Consider the following 21031-nt stretch of genomic DNA (forward strand, 5'->3'; position numbering starts at 1 on the left):
CACAGCACCCATTCGCTTGGCAAGAAGTTATTTCAAACACCCAAGACGCAGGGTGTAAGCGTGTTTTGAATGAAACAAATGTCCAAAAAGTTGTTTTTGTTTTTACAGTGCATGCTAAACAGAAATGAAAACATAGTAAAGAATATACATTCGCTTAGTGATGTATAATTTCCCTCATTTGAGAAAGTCAATGTATTTCCACATTAGCTCCTATAAAAAAATACTGTTTTGTTTTCCAAGTACAAAACTTCTTGCGTAATCTCAAATGAAAGTCTGTTGCGGATCACATGTTAAAACACATAAAAATTGTTTCTTAGGCAACATCCTACATATGCTAATCAGAAATGAAAACATAGGGCTCTGAAAGTGTGCAGTTAACAAAGAAATAATATATATTCACTTAGTGATGTATACATTTCCTCATTTGAGAAAGTCAATGTATTTCCACATTAGGTCCTACCCAAAAATACTGTTGCGTTTTCCAAGCACAAAACTTCATGTGTGATCTCAAAGGAAAGTCTGCTGCGGATATGATGTTAAAACACATCTAATCTTGAATCTCCTTTGAGTGGTTGATGACTCATCAAAAGCACATTACGTGGGTAACAGAAATTCAATATCCATTTTTGTAAAGGCAGAGACAGGAGGAGTTATCCTGTACAAAGTTAGAATCACCTCGTGTCAAAAGACATGCAATCGGCGGAACACAACAATGGCAGAAGGCAAAACAAAGCCAAGGCTCTAGAAATTATAACCGGATAAATGTCGGTAGGTGCGATAGCCTATGCGGATGTCACCGGAGGTTGCGGTGGCATCATGGTGGCAGCTGTCGTCAAAGGCCGATGTTACGCCATGGCGGCCGCCATCCGGCACGAGCAGAGCATTGAAGCTGCCGAAGTTGCGATAGCGTTGGCTAGCTTATGAACGGAAGCACAACAAGTAATAAGTGACCGCAAAACGTCTATCGAAAATTTTAGTAAGGGGAGAATCTCTCCCGCTGTGGCCGAAATGTTAGACCGGAGAACGTTGACCAGGAAAGTTCAGATAATTTGGACATCGGCTCACGCAGCTATCACCGGGAACATACTTTGGCGACCGAGGGAGCGGAGAACGCCCGCTAAAATGTGGAAAGATTACGCAGCATTATAGATTGAAACGCAGACTGCCCTCCCCCCGCCCCTGGAGACGATTGGAAACCTACACGTGGCCGCACCCGGTTATCAGCTTAGGTATTGAATGCCTCGCCTTCAGAACAGGGGTCCGCGAGCCATGGCCTCGCCGGTGAGTGCCAATTAGTTCCAGTCTCTCTTAAAAACACTGGTTTATTTCCGGACAAATGCAAAAGCATTTAATAAAAAGAACAAACAAAAGAAACGCCACTGCGCTGGAGACATGATGTCGACCAGCACGACAATACATTGCCAAGGATAAAACCGAACTAGGGTCAGGGCTTCACCGCGGCAAACAAAACACACTGCGGCGCGAACAGGGCGAGCGATGGCGCCAAAGCACTAGCTGCGGCCCAAGCGACATTGCTTCTCTCGTGTCAACAGCTCACGCGAATGCGCCTAGGCCATTTCTACACGCACTCCTTCCTTCTTCGTGCCTCCGGTCTTCTTTCCGTCGTCCGTGCATGCCCGGATGGCCCGTGACGCTCGCTGGCCGCCCCGCTTTGGCCTTGCCGCCAGGACGAAAGGCCCCGCGCCTTAATTTCGACGTGCTTATCTACTCTCGTTTTTTCGCCGATAACAACCCGCCCCCAAGATCAGCTGTTCGCTCATGCTCACTAGTGCTGCCCGCGCAATAGCAATACAAATAGGAAAACGCGCGCGGAGGATGATAAATGCAAAAACTGTGATGAGAGAGGAACCCTCGATCACATAATTTTAGAATGTTCACTCTCTATCGAGGAAGCGCACAAAGTAAATAGTAGAGCAACCTGGAATACCTTGCTGCGTAGTTGGGACCCTTAGCTCCAGCTTCTAACCATCTGCTTGGAGAAAGAGGCAGCCGGGGCACAAGACCTCCAGGCGCCAGCATCTGAAACGGCTCCATCCCCATTCCCCTTAAGTCTGCGAGCCAGGAGAATCCAGGGGGGCTAGCCATATTCTGTCACTAATAAATGTTTTTCTATTTGATTACTGCACTTTGAAAACAGTCATACTGACACTGGCGATAAGCCTAACTGCTCTAGTTCGCTGCCCAGCAGCGTGTTGTCATTTATTTAATAATGCAGTTTGCCACATAAGACACTTAAAGGATAAAACTTAAAGGATAAAAATGAAATTCCTTAGGGAGAAATGACACCAATTGGAGGTTCTACCAACTGTGGTAAGTTACATGCTAATTGCACCATTTTTCATCGCCATTTCATCCTTACAGCCTACGTATTTGTGCACGAATGGGCCCACTACCGGTATGGCGTGTTCGACGAGTACGGAAGCCAGGGCGACGACACATTTCCCCTCACCTATTGCGACGATAGGAAGGTGAGTGCCGTTAAAAACGGGGAGATGAAAGCAAGTCTGTGATAAAAATGTTGCGAAAACATACACATACAAGACCTTCTGAAAGACGGCATACAAAAGGGGAGCGGCAAACTGGGTACGATCTTGATTAAGGTGTGTTTTTCCGATATAAACAATCAACAGCCTCAGTTATCAACCTAGAAGCAGGTCATTATCACGCTGAAGCAGTGTGCTAGCGTTCTTCTGCTGATGACAGTCTTAAGGCACTGATTTCATAAATTTCGGAGTGAAAAGCGTGAACACACACTAAACAAGTAATAAGTGACCGCAAAACGTCTATCGAAAATTTTAGTAAGGGGAGAATCTCTCCCGCTGCGGCCGAAATGTTAGACCGGAGAACGTTGACCAGGAAAGTTCAGATAATTTGGACAGTGCTAGCGTTCTTCTGTTGATGACAGTCTTAGAGGCACTGATTTCATATATTTCGGAGTGAAAACTGTGAACACACACTAAAACTACACTTGTAACAAACCACGTCTGCTGATATGTTCAAATATACCGCATTAACAAATAAAACGCTGGTTGCGCAAAAAGACGAGTGCAAATATTTTGCGTCGCAAACAATTTGCTACCTGAAACAAAGAACTTTTCATTAAAACGTGACGTTGAACTTGAGTTTGGAAAGAACACTAGTCTATCTCGAAGATTACTTTTCTGATATAACCGCCTTCTCCCAGATGATTCTGGATGATGATACAGCCCAAAAACCATAACATCATCAATAAACCTTCCAAATGTCGCGTCAGAACTAAGAATACGCTGAAGCGGAGAGATGACCTTTTTGTTGTTCTCCGGTTAGTGCAGACACAGCTCTGAAAGCCAAATATCGCTATAAAGTGCCCTAATATCTAATCAAAACTAAGAGCACAATGAAGCGGAAAGGTTTGTGACAAAATATTTTAAACCAAGATCAGAAATGTACATGAGTTATAAGTTGTAAAGCCTACAGTGCACGAAAACGGCGCAGGGGCTATGACTATTCTGCTACTCATGCAAGTTCTTAATGTGGGCGACCTCAGCATAATCTCAGGCACCTGAGTTAGTGTAATCTGTTCCAGACTTATATCGCAAGTTTCTACCATATTTCGTTGCAGAATAGAGCACATTAGCGATGAGTCAATAATCACTTGTTTTTCACCACCTTCGTATTAGCCCCGTATTCTACCAAGTCTTAAAATCGGCAGGTCTTGAAAAAATTGGTACCGCAATAGCGGAGCTGTCTGTCGTGTGCTGTCTTGATCCGTTTTCCAACGCTGTTCTCTGCTTTTCTAACGCTGTTCTCTACCTTCTGTAACAAGCAGCGTATAGCTTAAAAGTTTAAACTTTATTGTGAAAATAGGAGCCCTGCTTCTGCAGTCGAGCGATTCAATAGTTTGCAGTCGACACATCGTCTTGAAATCAAAGGCACTCAGTTGAAACATCTTATTATTCTTTTTTTTTTCTTCTCCATCATGCTCCTAGGTGAGGCTGAACTCGTGCTCTGAGGAGATTCGCTTCCGGACCACGACCAAAAGTGGTGAAATATGCACGATGTTCACGGATTGCCAGATCCCAAAGAACTGTACGGTGGAGGTCATGGTGCCACGTAAGACCCACGTCGAGTCATCCATCATGTTCATGCCGTACCAGAACAATGTAAGTATATCTTGCCATGCATCTGCAGCCACGACGCATTGGCCAGAGACATTGTGGCGGTCCTCCTGATACATCTATCGTCGTTTAATTATTTAAAAGGATGCCAATTAGTTAATGGGCATTTGATTAGGTAATCGGATTACGGGAAAGGTGTACGTTACTCTCTGTTATAGACACGTGACCACCAGTCAGATTTTGTTTGAATGTAGGAAGTCTACGCGTTATTTCAAGTGGGCAGCAAGTCTTCGAACGTCAGCATGACGTTTTTCTTTTTCAAGGAGGTGCCTGCATTGAGGAAGTGAAATGAAAAGTTTAGAGCAGTAGAGGGAACTTACCGATTCATTAATACTTATAGCGTCATTGTCAAAAGGAGGAAAAACTCGGGCGCTCGCGTCAGCCTTTCCTTTATGTACCCTAACTCATGATTTGTGTGATGTCTCGTCGAAAATGACTCCAAACGTAAGCTGTCATCTATGCAGGATAGTTGTTACAGAGACTGCCTACGAATGCCTATTTCTATTCCATTGCCTATTCATGACACCGGTTCCTACAGATTTAAACTGTAAGATTGCGGAGAAGGATCACGTTGACAGTCTTTGGTTCGGATTTCCGGCAGTTAGCCCTGCTTTCTCTCGGGAGCGCCCACTAACTTTGTCCAAGTGACTTTTTTCGAAGGGGAGCCGACTAGCTTTGTATTTTTGGCCACAACAGATAAGCCACTATCTCCCACAGGTCACTCTATTGTCCCCTTGTTGCTGCCATCATCATATCCTGTTCTACGCTGCGCTAGCGCTTCGGGATGCAAAGTGTCTACCTGAGCATCAGCGTTTGCCAATGTATGGCGAAAAATTCCATCTAAAAATTTTCGGATAATTGGGATGTTATCCTCACGTAGCAACTGTCCTGTGAAGACACTTTACCCACAAGTTAGGTGTGTTGCGAATGCGTGGCCCACATTAAAGGATTTCTTGTTTAATATTTTATATGGAAGGTAACCTTGTCATCAAACGTTGATAACATGAAGTCTCCTTTTCTTAGGCTTTGTTATTGTGGCGGGCTCAGGAGTACTTTCATCAATTTTGATGAAATTTTGGCTATGGAAAAAATACGGGATATTAAGCTCCTTCTTTAAACGTATGACACGATAGAGCTCCATCGTTAGCGGGCATATACTTGACATCAAAGACGAGAGCAAGTTGATCTTTATTTCAACTTTATACTTCGAACTGAGCACCCGAGTTGGCAGCTGCTCTAAAATTTCTGATATAATGTGGCGTCGTTAAGGAGCACAAAGCTTCCAAGAATCAGTGCTTAGTCATGCCAGCTGCCAGCTAACACTTGCAGCGCCTTGCAAGTGATTCCTCATAATACTGAGGACAATGACGACGTCAGAGTTTCTGAGTAACGCTGCTTATGCGTATCGCTAGGAACTTTCCACATGTTAAATGCTTTTAAGTAATGTTCTTGGGAAGCATAGAAATTTTTTTTTCTGGTAGTCTGTTTTGCGTGGGCCTTGAGTAAAGGACGTGATTTGTCATTCGTCACACTGAAAGTTTGGCTTGACATACGGGTGCACTTATATATGTTGTCAGTTTCAACCCATGTCTCTAGCTATCCTCTGATATGATTAGATGTATGATGTAGGCAAAGGCTTACTGTATGCCATAACACGAAACTCTACTACGAACGACAACATCACAATCACTCACAATCACAATCGATTACATTACAATCTGAGACCTTCGAAGGCATAAACTTTAGTCTGCATATCACGTCGCTTCAAATCTCTATCTTAAGATGGCCTCCAAGATGACCAGCAGATGTATGCTATAAGCAACAACGAATCGTATGGCACCACCTCTCTCTAGGACTACAGGTCTAGGACTAGGAACTCCCCGTAGGAATAACGGTTGTCCCGCAATTTTTATGCGATAGTCGAGAAAATTGTCGTACTATGGTGGTCGGGCAGTGGAAATTCTCACATAAACTGCACAAGAATGAGTATGTACGTGATTACAGAAGCAACAATTAAGAAATCCAGCACCATCTTGCAAGAATTAACAAAATGAAAGAAAATGCGGTAGATTTGATGGATTAACAAATTTTTATCTGTCGGCTTGAAAGCTCCAGGTATTGAGCATGCACCAATATATGACACAGAGGGACATTTGAACCGACCTCTTTAATTATCAGTGGTATGGTTCGATCGGAATGCAGTGCAAGTGCATATCTATGAAGGGTGAGTGTGCACGGATGGCTAAACGCGCAAGAGAAACCGCTCACGGGAGCTACTAAAGTTTTCGCGTCAAACCCCCCAAATAAGGAGTAGCTTAAGTGTTCATCAATTCTTTCCTAGGCTCGCGTGCTAGAAAGACATTTGAACCAAGTGGCCCACACTCAATTTATACTTCACCAAACACTGTAGACTATTCATTCTGAGCAATACAGACCCAGGTATGAATAAATTACTGCCTCTCCAGTATAGGAGAGTAGATGCAAGCACTAAAGGATTACGGACATGAGACTGTGGTGCCACACTTGGAGACGACGCTGAAGCCATTGTCCACCCGCGCAGCGCCTCTCTAACCCTGGAGTGCTCCTCTTACCATTGAGTGGCACTCCCTCAAAAGCTGCTCACAGGCAACCGAGGAAAAGGAAGTGTTTGGTGCATGTACTGCCTTCTTTTATAATGGCGTTATTAGAAATCTCAGAATAAAAGACTGTGTGGCTAGCTGGTGCAAGATGGGTTTTGTGAGATAGGGTTAGGTTATGTGCTTGAGTGTTAAGGTCAGTCATGCCATGAATGTGAAAGAGAAAATTTTGTTTCTTCTGTTTGTATTCGCAGTTATCTGATATGCGTCTGCGTTGTGTTCTCTTTGTATACATATTATGATATTGTGCCTCTTTTTTTCTGGGTTGTTAGTAATGACAGAATAAAATTCAGCGCGTTTTAAATAAGCAGCTAAGGCGATATCTCAGAAACCATCAAGAAGAAACTGCAAAATAAATTTTTTTTAGCTGTACGAGGGAGAAAAACGCGTCCAGTTTACTCCCGTTTGATGCCCGAATGTGACTGCTTCGGCCCCCGGATAACGACTCCCGGATTTGGCTCAGCATGACCACAAAGTCATTGTCAACGACAGTAACAGCATTTGGTGCTCAATAACGCAATAGCAGGGTCAGAAGAGGCTTAGGCACGCCGCTTCAAAAGTAGCCTATGGAGGTCCAAATACAGTTTCTTGTAGACATTCATCAGCACACAATATGTCTATCTGCCAACCTGAAACAAGAGGATCGAAAAAGCTGCACGCGCTACACATTTTGCCGACACAACATAGCTTAGGCATTCGCCCTAATAGAGTAATTTAACGATACTGTCTGCACGCAGCACGGCTACTGTAAGATGGAGTAGTGCAACCGCACTGGCCAGAAAAAAATGTGTCTACGCGCAATCTAAGTATAAATAACCTTGGGGAACAGTAAGAACTAGCAATTTCATGCTGCATTAGAACATGTGTGCCAAGCAAGGTGACGCCATCTTCTCGGTACTATTCCTTGCTTGCTCACATGAGGTATTCAGAGGAGAGAACTAAGAGTAGTTAAGAATAGACTTTTATGTACAGTACCTCAGTATTCGCTCATGACATCGCTTTGCATAGTAACGCAATGAGCGAACCGCAAAACATGACCGAGATCCTTACCACCAAAGCCAAATGGCTCGGTTCAAAATGAATAAGCACAGTACAATAACGTTCAACAATCCAGGAAAGGAACGGCAATTTATGATTGGACGCGAAGAGTACTTATGGGCAAGTAGTTACCTTACATCCGCATCACGACCACGAAATACTTAAAATAAAAGTGGAATTGGTGTATTTAACTAAACGAATTCTTTGTTTCCAAAAAAGGAAGTGTAATACCCATACTTTACCTATGCTTATTTTCAGGGAAGGACAGAGGTTATTATATTGAGGAAAACGCAGCAAACTCCGAAAAGAATATAATGAGTGTAGCATTAAAAGGAAGTGGTAGAACAGAGCTCGTTAAGCAGCACACGCGATTAACAGACAGACAGACAGACAGACAGACAGACAGACAGACAGACAGACAGACAGACAGACAGACAGACAGACAGACAGACAGACAGACAGACAGACAGACAGACAGACAGACAGACAGACAGACAGACAGACAGACAGACAGACAGACAGACAGACAGGCAGACAGGCAGACAGGCAGACAGGCAGACAGGCAGACAGGCAGACAGGCAGACAGGCAGACAGACAGACAGACAGACAGACAGACAGACAGACAGACAGACAGACAGACAGACAGACAGACAGACAGACAGACAGGCAGACAGACAGACAGACAGACAGACAGACAGACAGACAGACAGGCAGACAGACAGGCAGACAGACAGGCAGACAGGCAGACAGGCAGACAGGCAGACAGGCAGACAGGCAGACAGGCAGACAGGCAGGCAGGCAGGCAGGCAGGCAGGCAGGCAGGCAGGCAGGCAGGCAGGCAGGCAGGCAGGCAGGCAGGCAGGCAGGCAGGCAGGCAGACAGGCAGGCAGGCAGGCAGGCAGGCAGGCAGGCAGGCAGACAGGCAGGCAGACAGGCAGGCATGTTTATGAAATGGAAAGACAGAGGAGTCGGCCGGAAAATGTTCAAAAAGCTTCTTCGTGAGGAGTTAACTTGTGTCTAATTTGTCCTTTGCAGTAGACAAAGCCACCAAAGTTGCAGCATATTATTTGTGAATATTGACAAAGAACGTGCGGTCCCAAAATGCCCGTCGTGCAGCACCAGGGTTTAGAATTCAGGCATCTAGCCGAATGGTTGAAGATAGCAATAGTCGTAAAGTGATGAACACTCGCAAAACCTCCTTGCGTTAGCATTTTTTACCTGACGTCGATCCTTATTCCAGATCAGCAAGTTTTGCGACTCCAGCACAGAAACCCGCAGTCACAACTATTTCGCTCCCAACAAGCAGAACAGGATTTGCAGGAGCAAGTCCACTTGGGAGGTGATCAGCGCTAATGAAGACTTCAAGAAGTACGTTGTCTGTTTTTTTTTCGTTAAATCAAGTAACGTGGTAGTGGATGTGTCCGGCAGCTAGAGCAACGACATTCGCAATTAAAATGTACTGAAGTCAAGCTTCCTTATTGGGAGTCGTAGGTCGTGGTGCACAGACCGTGATCACTTAGCCATTAGGCAGTGAGATAGGCATGGACATATCTATCAGAGAATATATTTATTTATTTATTTGCAGTGCTGCCGATCTCTAGTTGAGACCATAGCACATGGTCATTACATTCATAATATCTAACAAAATGTGATTAAAGGAGTCAAAGCAGCTCTACAGAAATGCGGTATAAGGCAATTAATACAGAGCAGAAAAACAAAAAATGTCGTGTTAACGCCGCACATACGACACACATCACAAAAAGAAAAGTTCAAGAATAAAAACCATGGGATAACAGGCCGTCGACTTCGTGAAACAAGGAACTAGAAAAAAAGGAAGCGAAATTCGTCACCGGATCATTTCTGTTCAAACCATGGAATGTAGTTTGGAACAAAAACTGGAAAATGAATTAGCGTTAGTAAGAGATGCATGCAAGCGATTCCATTCGCTTGTTGTTAGCGGGAAGAAATATGTGACTGTCACATTAATATTCGGTTGGCGTATAGGCGTGCTGGTTTCTTAAGTCTCGCTTATGTGATAACAAAATATACTGTGAGAAGTCAATGCTAATGGCGTTATGCAGTAACTGATAGAATTTTAATCTCGACAATTTCGGTCTTGTTCATACAGTTTCGAGTCGAGATATTACAGCTAGTTCGGTTGGTGAATCCGTTCGGTTGTACCTATTGTGAATGAATTTTCGTGCTTTACGCTGTATTCTTTCAAGCCATGAACTATTACTTAGAGACTGGAGAAACCAAACTGTATTAGAATATCCTAGTAGAGACCTAATAAATATCCTATAAGATAGAAGGTTTAGTTTGTGCAAGGGAAAGTCGAAGACATGTTATAAGAAACCATAACTTGCGTAATGCAGTTGAAGCAATATTACTGATGTGTTCGCCCAATCTAAGATCGTTGGACAATGTGACACCTAGATATGCGTGCTCGCTTACAAAGGTAAGCGAAGTGTAAATCATTTTATTCACAAAATAAGAAGGCTCTTTTTCCCTGGTTACTTCTTTGTTTTGATGACACCTTCAGTTATCGCACCAATCAGTATTTTGTTTCCTGTTGAGAATGACATGATCTGCGAGGCTTCTTCTTTCGCTGTATATTATGCAATCGCGAGAAAAAGAGTTTGATCTCGCAGTTGACATTGTCAGTAATATCACTAATAACGATAAGGGTAAAAAGGGTCCAAGAACACAACCTAGAGTAACTACGGATGTGACTGGTATTGATTTGAATTTGACGTGGTGTAAAAGAAGAATTGTGATCGTTGCTGCATAAAATCTATCCAAGCCAATATTTCCCGATCACTAACGAAACCTCGACATTTTGCGATAGGTCTACAATGACACACGCGGTCAAAAGCTTTAGCGAAATTGAGTAACCATTTCTAATTTGGGTGCAATTATGAATAATTAAAGCGAGGTCATGTACTATTTCTGTAATTGAGTAACTGTTCACAAGCCGTGGCAAAACCCATGCTGATGTGATAAGTTATGGCGTTATGAGAACACAGTTATATTCTTTGAAACTATATATTCAGTGCTAGACAGTGATATCGGCCTAATACTTGATTCTAATTAAACTAAAGGAGTGCAGTCTGATTTATGAATCAGTAATACCTTGGTCATTATCCAGTCATCTGGCAGTCTACAAATACTAAGGGATTTATGATAGATCAGGCCTAGGAACCTTCTGCATGGTTCGGCATATTGTGTTAAAAATGCATTTGTAATTTCGTCGAATTTCGGCAAAACCAGTTGCGTTCTTATTGTCCAGCCCAAGTAGGAGGTTAAAAATGCTAGCGTCGGGGATGATGAGGGGATTATTTTTGAAATGTCGTATAGTTCTATATAGGGTGTATCAGTTATCCATAATCAATATCGAGTGAAAGAAATCATTACGCGCATTTGCCTTTTAACCCTTTCCCCTGCAGATGGAAGAGAGGCATAACTTTTATCGCTGCTGAAATGTTTCCAGAAAAGTTGCGGGTTATTGGTAAGGAAATCAGGAAGCCTAAATTGAAAGTAGTGCTGTTTGGCTTTTTCGCGTGTTGTTTAAAAACTGAAATAGCGTTTGCTAGCTCAGTTGTTTTATGAGTTGGCGCTCGTTTCGACTTGATGTTCTGTCGAACCCTTTTAACACGACGTTTTCCTTGAATGACTTCACGAGTAATCCATTTTGTTAGCATTGGGACGAAATGAGATATACTGTGATATAAAACATTTTTATATATGAGCTAAAGAGCATTGGTTTCAGTATCTATATTGGATTAAAATGCTGTAAGGATGTCGTTATCAGCCGAAAATTTGAAGAACGTGGAAAACTGTCTAAACCACGTTGCCTCCGTCGACGACTGCAGGGTACCCGAGCCGGACATGACTAAGAGCATCCACGTGACCTTCGACGAGACTCAGCAGAAGGAAGGCCTGCCTCAGCGTGTCGTGCTTGTACTCGACGTCTCAGACAGCATGGATGTAAGCGTCGTAATTTTAAACTAAGAAAGTAACTCCTATCGCATCCTAGTTGTGTAATTTCTCCATGTCTATCAAGATCGACTTTAATGGGCGGACATTATAAAGCACTGTCTGTCGAAATAAATATATAGCTAAAATTTCAAAGCTTATATGTCTATCGGAGGCAAGTCTCCACTACACTCTCCGACATTGATAATAAATACTTGCCGAGCAGCAGTTGGATTTAGAAAGATTGTGCCTAGATTGTAGATCATTTTTTAATGATTTCAGAGATATCACACCTAACCATTTCACAATTCTGTAGCATCTCTGCTACTCATTTATATTTAAGCTTTTTGTACGCTACCGACAGTTGTAACGAACGAACGATGCACCAATTCTTTGTTTTTCGCTCTCATTCGCCCCCTTTTAGGCTACTCCCACCATTCATTTCTCTCTCTCTCTTCTTTGTCGTGACCTTCATTATAAATTTTCGAACCTCACTTATTTGCTCTAGCCTGATACGCTGCTCCTAAGTGCTGTTTTTCTTTGGGATCCACGTAGCCCCCCAGATGAGCAGCAGTTTTTTTTTTTTTCGTGCTAAGCGTTGCATATCAAGCTGAAGTCAAGGCTTTCGTGGCAATTCAAGCTAGAATAAATCTATATCTAATTCCAAGTCACAGTTTTGTTTTTATTTTCTCTATATATTACCTTCATTATATTGCTTACTATATCTAGATGCGCTGTCTTTGTCGCCTATTAATCATTCTCGTTATATTCTAACTCTCCCCCCTATATGTGTGCTGGCTGAATACGCTGATGTCGTAAAATTATTGTCCGTTTTATGAATACATTGGGAAGGAATGAAATATTAAAATTTCAATCGATTTAATCAATAGCCAAAATATATTATGCCAGTTTGCATCAATCGATAAACGTATACATCTGTGGGCTAAGGAAGATAAACTTGTGTGTCGCAAAACTTATGCTTTCGTATGAAGGGTATCTATACAGTTACAGGTTTGGGCATCAACGTGCCGACGTATCAGTATAGTCAAGTGCGCGTGGCAAATTTGTGGTGCACCGTTAACTCCAGCTATCCCGTCACGGCACGCAGCTCGCCAGATGAGACCACACTCAACAGAAAACAGCGTCTGATTTGTGCAGCACAAACACGAATCAAAGCGCGTTGGCAAATGCTTCCGTGTGAAATTCGTGACTTGGGGGAATTCCTTATAGTTGAGGTTTCGTGAGGTATGGCTCCTTACGACGTGATGCTCAAAGGCTCTTCACAGTTTCTTGTGTGGTCGATAGCTCACAGCCTCGGGTGCTGCTAAGAGCACCATCGCCTTGGGTGGTGTTGCTCTTGATCTTATCAAACGTTATCTCTCAGACAGAAAACAGTGTGAAAACGTCGTGTTCGATTACAACGGTAAAACATGGTTCTATGGTTCTATCCTAGGACCTTTGTTGTTCCTTCTGTTTATAATGACATGTGCAATTTGCCTCTCACCTAAACTGGTCATGTAGGCTGTTGACATAAATATTTTTTTTTTCTCCGCACAAACCGTAACCCATTTGAACGCTGTCCTAAATAATTATTTGATCAAACTTGAAGAGTGGCCGCATAAAACCAGATTAACCTTGAAAGTTAAAAAGAATAAGAACATTATTTTCAAGCCCCATAACATATCCTGTGACACTGAGCTAGTCCTAAATTTTCAAGCCTTGCAGCTTGCGACACCAGAAAAATTTTTAGGCGTCTGGTTGGAAGAAACCATGTTGTGGAACAACCATGTTAGCAGGCTGGCCATAGAACTAAGTAAAGCATTTGGCTGCCTCTACAAGCTGAAAGAATTACTTCCCGCGAGGCACAGAAAAGCAATATAGGAGGTCAATATTTCGATCCCCGTCAAAAGCTGGATCTCCGCAGCGGCCGACGCATTATTACCACCAGTATGACTACTGACGCCGCTACATCTACTGCCGCCGCACCTGCTGTCGTCATGGCCCATCCCCGTGACCCCGGAACCTTCTGTGGGACCAACGACGTTGATGTCGACGACTGGCTGGCTCTATACGAACGAGTCAGCAAGCACAACAGGTGGGATCCCACACTTATGCTTGCTAATATCATCTTTTACTTGACTGGGACAGCGCGGGTGTGGTTTGAGACCCATGAAGAGGACCTCACATCTTGGGACATCTGTAAGCAGAAGCTACACGACCTCTTCGGAAAGCCCATTGGCCGTCACCTTGCCGCGAAAAAGGCGCTCGCTTCTCGCGCGCAAACGTCTACAGAGTCTTACATCACTTACATACAGGACGTCCTATCCCTGTGCCGCAAAGTCGACCACACCATGCCTGAGGAGGATAAAGTCGGCCACATAGTAAAAGGCATTGCCGACGATGCTTTCAACCTCCTTTGTTCCACCGTGTTCCACCGTGGACTCTGTACTACAAGTGTGCCGACGTTTCGAACAAGCGAAACAGAGGCGCATATCGCATCGTTTTGACCGTCTACCGAACACGGCTGCCAGCTCTTCATGTGTCGATCTTCCGCCTCCTCGACCGCCAACTAATGACACTACTTTGACCCGCATCGTCCGCCAAGAGCTCGAGGCAATGACTCCTGCAGCTTCACTCTCGCCTACCCCCAACAATACCTTGGCTACAATATCACTCATTCAGGCTGTTGTTCGCCAAGAGGTTGCCAATATGGGTCTTCCTTCTACCCCGCACCTCCACCAAGAGATGTTACGGTGAATATTCACAGTAAGGCAGTTGTCTACACTACTGAGGATGGTCATAGGACAGCACTCGCACACCACAGAACTCGTCTGCGTCTTCTTCTCCTGGGAGTCTGTCGCACTTCTTTTTCGTCAGCACGGCCAGCGAATACCGCTCAGTAACAATATGTTGCTAATTTCTACTCTCGTCTTTCATATTGCATTTTAGTTTGGGGAGATACAACCATCCATAATTAAATTAAACTCGAGCGACTACAAAGAAAGGTGTCACGAATTCTTGAGAATATTTTATGGAAATCCTAGTCAGCTATTTACTGATCCCTTATTTACTAAACATAATATGCTTAAAGCAACTGAATTATACGATTACAAACTGTCTCTCAATATCCAAAAAATAACATTCCAAATTATACACACCGCCCCCTGCACGCTTGCATGCTTACAGCTTACGTAAGGAACTAAAGCCAGTGCCACATACACGAACAAATTATGGCCGGTTCACTATTGACTACCGCCATCACTTTATTACCATCACCATCACTTTATGATACCATCACTTTATTATAAACCTAAAACTCACATTGACTTTACACATTTAGACTCGAATTAGCAAATTTTGTGATGAGGTAATGAATTTTACTGCGATCCAAATAAAAGCACTGACCAATAAGAACTGGCACCACTACTCGACCGACAGACAACTGATTGGTTTTTAATCGATTAACTTTTGTTCAGGTCATAATGTGCTAGCGTGTATTGCGTTTTTAATTTTATTGAATTTAAATATAATATATTGAAATATTGTTGCATAACTCTTCAGGAAGTGTAAGCACTGCATTTGCTATTTGTTCATTTCTGATTTCTGCTGTGTGTATAATTGTTTATCTACAGCGTGGTGCTGCCTGTAGACCCTCAGGCCCAGTCAAGCTGTTTGTGGTAGCTTTTTGCCTGGGGAACCTCATACTTGTAGGTTGGAAACAGTCGATTTGGGTGTTTGAAACCACAGTCCACTTTTTCAGTACTCATGCCATGTACCTTGAATTGTTCGGGATCTAGCCTTTCTAAACCAAATCCATATCTGGGTATTGTCCATGGAACAAACGCAATCTTCTATCCACACTACAGTGATCGGTAAGATGACAGTTTACCAACACTGCAATTAAGACATTTATTTTAACTTCCGTTTCTTACTTTAGCATGACAACCGGATGGAGTTTCTGCGGGAGGCTGTTGCACGCTACATTGATGACATACCGGACGGGTCATTGCGTCTGGCTATTGTCACATTCGGAACAAGCGCCGCAGTACACCACAGACTGATGCCTGTGAATGTCAACACCAGGAAAGGTTTTTTGGACGCCGTTGAAAGGCTCAACGCAGGAGGCAACACCTGCATTGGCTGTGGCCTGGAAACAGCTTTAGAGGCAAGACTTTTTTAACAACGTTTAAGTAGCGCTACTCTTTTCTGCGAAGGTGGGGACAGCTGCACTATGGGTGATATGTATGGTCTGGTCGTTGAAGGGGCCATCATAATAGCCATCACAGTTTACGATTGTCCACACACACGCACGCACGCACACACACACACACGCGCATACACGCGCACACGCGCACACACGCGCACACACAAATAAGGCTTTACATGTAGCCCACTGCACTGCTTGAAAGTGGTCCCGAATCGTAAACCACTACTGCTAGAGGTTTAGTGCAGAGCAGCGTTTTTTAAACATTTTTTTGTTCATCAAGAAATCTAAACACCCATCAAGAGGTGACAAGAAACCACACACCCCGTCCCCCCCTCCCCCTTTGCCATCACAAACAGGCGATGTTGCTTGTGAATGGCCCCATACTAGTTCTTCCTGTAATATAGAATTTTTTTTTGTAAACATTAGTTGGTTTTCTTGCTTTTGGCAATCAGCTTTTTTAGTAAATGCCCATCTCTCAGAGCTTTAAATCAAAGACAAGGATACCGAAAACTATACTTTGTTTCACAAGCTGTTTGCAGCACTACGAAAGCTGCAAAACACATGAGCCAATAAGGATAGCACGCATTGCATGACTGCTTTGCAGGGTAGCTTGCAAGTGAAAAGCGTAGCTACTAGGCCGTTCGCTCTGTACCCAATGCGATGAAAGCTTTGGCGCAATTTCGATCAAGTGGGTAATCCCTATGGTTGTGGCCCTTGGCCAAGAAGTAATATCTGTATTGTAATGAATGTTAGACGTTTGGTTCTTGTTCTTTACCATTCCGTGATTAATCTTCTCCCTGTCAAAAACGATCTAAAATAATAAAATCAATGTCAATGTTTGACACTTATTATCTGGAAAACGCGTTGCTATTTTCATCCTTAATGCGAACGCAGTCGACCTGCAGCCCTTATCTGCGACATTAGCGCAGAAGGCTTGTTCCTGTCGCCACTGGCTAGTCTACTGGTTTTCAAGACAAAGGCACAACCGATAACCCCTCTTTGGAAAACTTACAGTTGCCTTCATTCTGCCCCCTCGCCACCGTTATCACTCGGCACTTTTTTTAGGCTTACTTTGAAACTTCGCATTACTAATAATTATTACCCTCACTAACACATTTGCGCCTGCTGGGACGCTGAAATTGGTGCACAATCTAAATAATTTTTTTACTTTGGTTTAGACAAATTTGTTTCCTCCTCGATATTTTTTGAATATCGGCTGAGGCGTGCAAAACACATAAACGTATGCCTGTTCACTCATTCTGTGAAAGGAGCCTTAGCGATGTCAGTGCACGTTAAAGAACCCCAGGTGGTCGAAATTTCCGGAGTCCTCCACTACGGCGTCTCTCATAGCCTGAGTCGCTTTGGGACGTTAAACCCCCCAAAACCAAACCAAACCAAACAGCAAAAACGTATCCACTCTATAATTGCAGGTACTAACCACACCTGATGAGACTCCGGAAGGCGCCATAATCCTGCTGATGAGCGACGGCGAAGAAAATACTGCTCCCAATCTGGCCGACGTTACGCCGAAAGTCGTGGCAACCAAAGTTGAAGTAAGCACTATGGCTATAGGGACCAAGGCAGACAACAAACTTGAGAAATTACCTGTTGCTACCAAGGGAAAAGCGTTCTTCTTCGAGGATCTGCAAGGAAAAACGGTGCTTAAAATTGAAGCTGCATTTGTGGAAGCTTCGACTAGCCAGGCGGACGAAGCTTCTGGAAGGTACACAATGGTAGGTACTCATACTATTTTCGTGACGCGCATATAGAGGGCATGATTGAAGGTATATGACCAGGTATTGCATCAAAGGAAAAAGAAAGGAATGATCACTGTCTCTATATACTTTCTCATGGTTCGCACCTGCCGATGAGGCAAATGATCAAGCCCTAGTTTAGGAGACATAACGATTCTGAAAGAACACTATTTGGAATTTATGCCCAACACTGTAAATGATGGCGACGGTTATACACACCTGCTATGCTGTCTGGCACTCATCACGAGTGGAAGGTAACAGCAATATTGAAGCAGAAAGTTTTGACAGCTTGGAATTTGTCTTTTGCTAAAGGTAACAGGGCCAAACGAAATGGCTCTATATATTTCGTCCCGTCAGCTATTCGCTACAGAACCGAAGCTAAAGCTTGACGTAACCAACCAAGGAACGCGTAACCTCCGTGTTATCGCGATCACGTTACACTGTCGCTTTTCCATATTGCTTTTTGTAGAAAGGAAAACAGTTGCCCGTTTCAATGATGAAAACAGTTTCAATGGTGGCGCAGGTATTGACACGTATATATAAATAAAATGATGCTTGAGCTCCGGTTACGAATAGACACCTTTAACACCGCCTTTTCATTCGGAGTAGCCGCTCTTAAACACAGAGGTAATATCTGAGAGCTGGCGCTCACCTTACTGCGGTCCTGAAATAGTGACATTTGTATTTGTCCTTTCCCTTCTAGGTCATGGACACCTCAAGTCATTTCGCAGGCAGTCTAAATGAGACTTTCGTATTGGACAAGAGTTTGGGCAACAACACTGTTATCCTCATTCAACGCGTGCAGCCTGAGAGTGCTTCCGTCAGAGCATGGCTCATTGATCCCAACGAAAAAAAGTGCCAAGATTGCCGTGTGGAGGAGAAAGGCTCTATAATGACTATATTAATACCAAGCCAGGCAGAGGTTCGAAATTATTTTATTCAAATATTTTTTTCTCTAAATCATCATATAATGCAAAACTTTAGAAGGAGCTTGTGTCCCTAATTAACGGCTACAATACTGGAATGAGAAATTGATAATGTGATAAATTTTTCTATTGATTAATTGATTCTTTAAAACAGATCATTGGTTGATAGATTGAATAAATGAACTAATGACACTTATTGGTTGATTCAAAGGCAGGGAAATGGACTCTTCACGTGGAAACTTCAAGTCGTGACGAAGTAGAGGTCAACATCCAAGTGAGGTCTCAAGCCAAGGACCCAAATGACGAGCCTATCCGGCCAACCTGCCGAATGTCTAGTATAATAGTAGAGAAAGGAAACGAAGCAATCATTCTTACCGAGGTGAGAAAGGGAAAGAAGCTCGTCTTGAACGCTGACGTCACTGCAGAGGTCACCAGACCCAATCCAGCGCCCAAGGTTAAATTTCCACTCAATGACAAAGGCCGAGGTACGCATGTGTTTTCTTTTGTCCTACTTTCCCCGTCTTGGGGACGTGTTCTAGAAGCAAAGCAGGTGATCCCTGGTTTATGTAAGAGGAGTATTTCGAAAAACCCTTTTCGTTTCTTTAAAACAAAAATTCTAAAACAGAACAATGATAACCACTAACGCTCGCAAGCTGAGCAGGTTCTGTTTTTTTTTTTCTCTCCATACTGTCTAATAAACACAAAATATCCGGCGAAATTGATCACCTGAAACATTTTACAGATTATGCTCGCGGCCTCTATGTGGGAATTAAGAGAATTAAAAGGGATGGGCGCGTAGATTTTTGGCCCTTTTTACATCTGTTTTGCTCGGTTAATTTAGTTCGTCTCGTTTCCGTACATTCCCATAAAATGTAAACGACGTGCAGCACAGTGGTCGTTCCGTTCATTGAAATTCACAGCCAGCTTAAAGGGCGTGTTCAAAAGTCTGGATTGGGAATACTCTATTTATAGGCGCTAATTGAGAATATCCCTGTAAGCTACGATTTACTACTGTAATTGTCTCGCTATGCAACTGAGGGGGCTGACCGCAAAGGGTGAATAATGACACAAACAGGCAAATCAGGGCAGTAGGTCTAAAATAATGCACAGAAATCTAAGTTAATTTTAAACAGTTTCGGAAGAAACAAGAAGTTTGACAAGCAGCGACTCGCTGCAACTGTCAAATGAATACGTCTACTTAGGGCAGATAGTTGAAGCTGATCCAAACCATGCGAGTGAAATAACCTGAAGAATAAGAGTAGGATGCAGCGCTCTGGCAGGAAATTTTATGTCGTGACTATCAGCTCACAAGTATATCCCCCAGGAGAAGCGAGCGGAATCTTACCGGTTCTCACCTAAGAGGCAGAAGAGCAGAGGCTAACGAAAAGAGATCGAACTCAAATTGAGTAAAATGCAGAGATATTTAAAAAAAAACACGTTCAATCGTTGCAATAAGCAGTTTTTCATGTTTACATATTTCGCTGTTTTGCGTACTTGAAACCTCGTAGACCTTCATGTCGTTCATTTTACTTTCATTCGAACCATTCTTGCGCCCTTGCATGCTGCCGTCACAGATCCGGACGTACAAGCAAATGATGGCACCTACAGTGGATATTTCGCTGCCTTCTTTGGGAAAGGCAGGTATGCCGTCACTGCACATGTGTCCAGCCACAAGACCATCCGACTTGTGGACCCAAAGCCCGGCTCGGGCAGCACCTATGCCATCACCCCTCTACTCTCGCATACTTCGGGTGAGTTCACCACTTCATTTTTGAAAAAAATACCATATGCCGTAAAGTTCTACCAAGCAGATATTTTGGGACCGGAATTAAGGAACATTGTGAGCGAAATCTAATGTCCTGTTCGAGCCCAGATATCGTTCACAATGTGGCATAGCACAGAGTACGTTATTTATCAGGGGAGTTGGCAATCTAGATGGAGCAGCTTGTGAAGCCCAATGCTCGGCTTGTCACTGCGAAATCTGTGCACGTGCCATGATGAGGTTTTTGGTCCATTACAAACAATCTGGGCAAGTATCGATAAATCACTGATATAAAGCAACGAAGATCATGATAAGCTACTTAGCGAACTATATACTTTTATAGGAATAGGGTAGTTCATTTTGGGCAGTAAGGTTTTAAGTTTGGTTTGGTTTGGTTTGGTTTGTGGGGTTTAACGTCCGAAAGCGACTCAGGCTATGAGAGACGCCGTAGTGGAGGACGTCGGAAATTTCGACCACCTGGGGTTCTTTAATATGCACTGACATCGCACAGCAGCGGCCGCCGAGGCCGGGATTCGATCCCGCGTCCTTGGGAAC

At 43.4% G+C, this 21031-nt stretch overlaps 1 protein-coding gene across 1 annotated transcript in view; it reads left to right on the top strand.

Annotated features, from left to right (window-relative positions):
- LOC146179252 (calcium-activated chloride channel regulator 3A-1-like) overlaps positions 1-21031 on the top strand; it is a 47375-nt gene that overhangs the window by 13187 nt on the left and 13157 nt on the right. Inside the window, exons 3-11 of the mRNA XM_084580160.1 lie at positions 2383-2489; positions 3990-4163; positions 9093-9220; positions 11725-11839; positions 15765-15992; positions 17465-17767; positions 18492-18710; positions 18926-19199; positions 20289-20465. Of these exons, the coding sequence (XP_084436286.1) occupies positions 2383-2489; positions 3990-4163; positions 9093-9220; positions 11725-11839; positions 15765-15992; positions 17465-17767; positions 18492-18710; positions 18926-19199; positions 20289-20465 (1725 nt within the window). The remainder of the gene's footprint in view (positions 1-2382; positions 2490-3989; positions 4164-9092; positions 9221-11724; positions 11840-15764; positions 15993-17464; positions 17768-18491; positions 18711-18925; positions 19200-20288; positions 20466-21031) is intronic.

The sequence above is a fragment of the Amblyomma maculatum genome, chromosome 9 (assembly GCF_055883805.1).
Source record: "Amblyomma maculatum isolate TAMU_Amacu chromosome 9, ASM5588380v1, whole genome shotgun sequence".
Lineage (NCBI taxonomy): Eukaryota > Metazoa > Arthropoda > Arachnida > Ixodida > Ixodidae > Amblyomma > Amblyomma maculatum.